The sequence below is a fragment of the Mus caroli genome, chromosome X (genome assembly GCF_900094665.2).
Source record: "Mus caroli chromosome X, CAROLI_EIJ_v1.1, whole genome shotgun sequence".
NCBI lineage: Eukaryota > Metazoa > Chordata > Mammalia > Rodentia > Muridae > Mus > Mus caroli.
Genome location: NC_034589.1, coordinates 146402958 through 146408182, shown reverse-complemented (window position 1 = coordinate 146408182; position 5225 = coordinate 146402958). Strand labels below are relative to the sequence as shown.

The following is a 5225-nucleotide window of genomic DNA, read 5'->3' as shown; positions in this document are numbered from 1 at the left end:
AGGCGGATTTCTGAGTTCGAGGCCAGCCTGGTCTACAAAGTGAGTGCCAGGACAGCCAGGGCTACACAGAGAAACCCTGTCTTGAAAAACCAAAAAAAAAAAAAAATGTATTGTGGTTTTATTTTGCATATAACATAGTCTTTTAAAATTATTATTATTATTATTATTATTATTATCTCTTTTTATAATCTAGTCGTTTTCCCCCTCCCGGTCTACCCTCCTACTATTCCTCATCCCATACCTCTTCCCCATCTCCAAGAGGGTGTCCCCACCCCTTACCCCTACCCCACCAGACCTCCCCACTCCCTGAGGCCTCAGGTCTCCTGAGGGTTAGGTGAATCTTCTATTCTCAGACACTAAGCCACCAACCAGGCAGCATACACGACCTAATATGAGGCCCCTAACACATATACAGCAGAGGGGGGGATAATATTACATAAATTTGATATATAAGGAGGTATGGAAAAAGTTTGGAATAGTAAAAGTCTATCAAGCTTCGTCATTAACAAGCCAAGGGACACAGTAACTGAAAGTTTTGCCAACAAATCACATTATACTTGCTTTAACATGAGACAAATATGTTTTGGATAATTCTCCTATGTTGTTTTATAACCAGTATTAAAGAAATAAAGATTTGTGAATTTTATTAAAGTTTTCCAATGAAAACTGGTGTGTTTATGTGTGAGAGAGATGTATCTGAAGCCACACATTCGAAAATCAAGTTGACATACTTAATTTCTAAACTATTGAATTCACAAAATAATTGCTATGTAGCAAAAATCAAAATTGATAAGCAAATTATTATAATGAAATGAAAATTTTAATTGGTAAGCACCTCCATATTTTTATCAAAATATTAAAAATAATAGATAATGGGCCAGGAGAGGTTTTTCAGCACTTAGGAGCATTTATTCTGTTTCTAACACCCATATGATGGCTTACAACATCTGTAACTCCAGTTTCTGTGAATCTAATGCTATCTTCTGACCTCTGTTAGGCAACAAGCATATGCATGATACTCATACATACATTCTGGCATTAGTCATAGACATGAAATAAATGAAGCTTTCTAAAATGATAGAAAATGTTATACTAAAATATTCAGTTATTTTGTATATCTGGCCTGAAATGTTCTTTTCTTTTACCTCTTTTTGTTATTTTTGGTTTTGGTTTTGTTACTGTTGTTATTTACATTCTAACAGAAAACCCAATACATCCTGCACAAATGAGTACTCTACCACTGAACTACTTCCATAGCCTGCAAAATTTTTATAAAGCATGTTTTAATTTGAAAATTATTTATATTCCCATTTTAATATAAAATAATATTTTTTCTCTTTTTCCATCAATTAATTTATTTATTCACTTTACATCCTGATCGAAGCTCCCCTCTCCTCCAGTTCCCCCTCACACAGCTCCTCCCCCATCCCCCCTCCCATTCTCCTTTGAAAAGAAGCCCCCCACCCCCATCATCCCACCCTGGCCCATCAAGTCACTGCAGGACTAAGTGCATCCTCTCCCACTGAGGCCAGACAAGGCAGCCCAGTTGGGGAAATGGGATCCACAGGCAGGCAACAGATTCAGGGATAGCCCCATCTCCAACTGTTGGGGAACCTGCTTGAAGACCAAGCTGCATGTCTGGTAAATATGTGCAAGAGGGCCTTGGTCCAGCCCATGCATACTCTTTGGTTGGTGGTTCAGTCTCTGGGAGCCCCTAAGGGTCCAGGTTAGTCGACTCTGTTGGTCTTCCTGTGGAGTCCCTGTCCTCTTCAGGTCCCTCAATCCTTCCCCAAACTCTTCAACAAGAGTCCCTGGGCTCCATCTAATGTTTAGCTATGGGTCTCTTCATCTGTTTCCATTGGCTGCTGGGTGGAGCCTCTCAGAGGACAGTTATGCTAGAATCTGTAAGAATAACAGAGTATCATTAATAGTGTCAGGGATTTTTTTTTAATTTTTAAAAATTATAAGCTTTCAAATATTCCTTTGCTTTATGGATATGTAGAATTTATGGAACATAAGTGGAATTGCAAAATAAATGAGCAATACATTTATTACTGGAAATATCTTAAGTCATACTTGCAAAGAATAATTAGCTGCAGACCTCTTTGGTATGATAGACTAAACAGAAGTCTTGCTTCTTTAGGATGAAAAAGCAGAAGGATTCATCAGTCTGCCTGAATTTAAAATCGATAGAGCCAGTGAATGCCGCAAGAAATAGTAAGTTATTTTTACATGGGGAATGTGGGGGATGGGGGGTTGGATAGTTTATTTTGTAATTTTCTAGACTTAATGTTGTAGGTTGTTTATGTGGTGCTTTCAAACTGGCATTATAAGAAAGCAGTTTTGAGGATATAACATGGAATTTTACTAATTTCTGTCATTGTGATAGAAGCATTACATGTGTGAATTCAAGTTAACCATTGTAGTAATTTTATCCATAAAAATTTAGTTTGAGGCAACAAAATAAGCACTTTACTTGCAAGCCTGATAATCTGAATTCAATCCTAGAATCCGTGCATAGAGAGAATCAGCTCTCAATTTTCCCCCCTCTGGTATGTGCACACACATAGAAACACAAGTGATGATGATGTTAATAATAAGAAGTAAACAGCATAAAATATCTTTTAAATTACCAATAAAAATAGAAAAGGTCTCACTGTCAAGCTCTGGCTGTCTAAGGATGTACCTTAAACTCAAGAGATTCATTCACCTGCCTCTGCCTCTCAAGTGCTGGACTTAAAAGTGTGTGCCAAACCCAGCTTAAAAACTTGATTTTTTTATTCAACATATTTTCATTTTTTTTCCTTCCCCTCTCCCAACTTTAATAATTTTTGAAAGGTATATGAATTAAAACCTGTTTCCGGTTTGCAAAAACATAAATGTAACTTTCGTTGTGGTTTTGTTCACAGTGCATTCAAAGCCTGCCATCCTAAAATCAAAAGCTTTTATTTTGCTGCTGAACATCTTGATGACATGAACAGGTAAGTGACATCTCAAGTGACTTAGTTAACTAGTCCTAAAGTGCAAGCTCCCAGCCTCTTCTTCAGTAATCCTTAAGGAATCTTATTGTAGATTCTGCATGAGTTGAATAAAAGTTGACTAGTCCAACTATATTTCCATGTGATCATGCCTAATTTTTATTTTTCTTTTTTTTTTTTTTTTTTTTTTTTTTTTTTTTTTTTTTTTTTTTTTTTTTTTTTTTTTTTTTTTGGTTTTTCGAGACAGGGTTTCTCTGTGTAGCCCTGGCTGTCCTGGCACTCACTTTGTAGACCAGGCTGGCCTCGAACTCAAATATCCGCCTGCCTCTGCCTCCCGAGTGCTGGGATTAAAGGCATGCACCACCACGCCCGGCTCATGCCTAATTTTTAAAAATAGTATTTGCTTAATACGTGTTTTAAGTTCCATCTATGTATAATACAACTTATATTTAAATAATAATAAAGAATAACATTTTAAATGTGTATTTTAAACAAAATTGACAGTCAAACTTTTGACTGTCAATTTTACATCAAAAGTACCATAAACCCATATAAATCTAAAATATTACCACAAAAAAAGATTTTTTTACATGTTTAATTTTAGGAATATGCCTTAACATGTATTTCTAGATGCCAAAAAAGGTGCACAAAAACCTGCCTTATTTAAGAACGAAGTATATTTGATAGGATATCCATTTCAATAGTTTAGGTCTAGCAAGTGTAGTAATTCCTCCTGTCTCCTTTCATCTGTCATGGGACAGGATTATATAGCCACCTGATTTGATGGCTCTGTGGGGGTTTGGTGGCTAAAGGAAAAGATACACATATTTTCTTCTTCATATACCACAGTGTTTCACATTTCAGACTTACCCATTGTCTTAGTCAGGGTTTCTATTCCTGCACAAACATCATGACCAAGAAGCAAGTTGGGGAGGAAAGGGTTTATTCAGCTTACACTTCCATGCTGCTGTTCATCACCAAAGGAAGTCAGGATTGGAACTCAAGCAGGTCACGAAGCAGGAGCTGATGCAGAGGCCATCGAGGGATGTTCCTTACTGGCTTGCCTCCCCTGGCTTCCTCAGCCTGCTCTCTTATAGAACCAAGACTGCCAGCCCAGAGATGGTCCCACCCACAGGGGCCTTTTCCCCTTGATCACTAATTGAGAAAATGCCTTACAGTTGGATATCATGGAGGCATTTCCTCAGCTGAAGGTCCTTTCTCTGTGATAACTCCAGTTGTGTCAAGTTGACACAAAACTAGCCAGTACACCCATTTTTTAGTTAGTTTTCTTTTGCTCCTTTCATTTTCCCCTCTCTGTTTAATAAAATAGAAATTGGATTTAAAAATCAAAATGTTCTCCTTGTTATAATTGCAGAAACTAATGCACATTGCATATATAATTTTCTAACACTTGGAAGAGGCAGCAAAGCTTAGTGATCAGCACTGTAGCCCTTTAGACAAAACAAATCCCAGCTTTCCAACTTCTTTGCTATGTAACTGTATACAAGAAACTTGACCTTTCTGTTCTAAATAATTGACCCTTTTATAAAATGAGAAAAAACTCTCTCAGTAGAGGTTTTCAAGTTTCAAATGTTATGTAAGAGTTCAGTAGCAATAACTTTTAATATTTATATACTTTTGTTCTCTTACCTCATTTATTTTTCTTTAGATGTCTCAAAAATGAAGTATCCAAATATTTAAAGCACAAAAAATTGTGCTGCTTCATGAATACGCTTAAGCACAGGAAATGAACACTTAAGCTTCTTTTATAAATCAATTATTTAACAACTGAAAGTACAGTCATGCCTTTTGAAAAGAAGAGATGTATAAAAGGAAGTGGCAGAGAAAGGAAATGTCCTCACTCATGATTTATATAATTTACAATACTTAAATTTTCTTACCAGCACTAAGAATTTTCAGAGATTTTTCTCCTTACTCTAAAAGCAAAAATGTTTATTCTCCTGTATATAATGGAGGACTTGTGGTTCTATTTTTGGAGCTATAATTATCCTATAATTCTATAGTTCTATGCCCATGATAGTTTAGCCAAATGATAAGAAATTCAGTTCCCTGTAGATATATGTGAAGGGTTTGTATTAAAACCAAATAAAGAATACTGATATAAATGAGTAGCTCTTGAAGGGGTCTGCAACCCCATAACCCCATAGGGGGAACAACATTATGAACTAACCAATACCCCGGAGCTCTTGACTCTAGCTGCATATGTATCAAAAGATGGCCTAGTCG

General features: G+C 36.4%; 1 protein-coding gene across 6 annotated transcripts in view; it reads left to right on the top strand.

The window, feature by feature from the left end:
* The window catches only part of Cnksr2 (connector enhancer of kinase suppressor of Ras 2), a 239870-nt gene that overhangs the window by 189747 nt on the left and 44898 nt on the right, over positions 1 to 5225 (top strand). For all 6 annotated transcript variants that reach the window (XM_021153093.2, XM_021153091.2, XM_021153094.2 and 3 more), the window contains 2 exons: positions 2144 to 2217; positions 2910 to 2981. In XM_021153093.2, coding sequence (XP_021008752.1) covers positions 2144 to 2217; positions 2910 to 2981 — 146 coding nt within the window. The remainder of the gene's footprint in view (positions 1 to 2143; positions 2218 to 2909; positions 2982 to 5225) is intronic.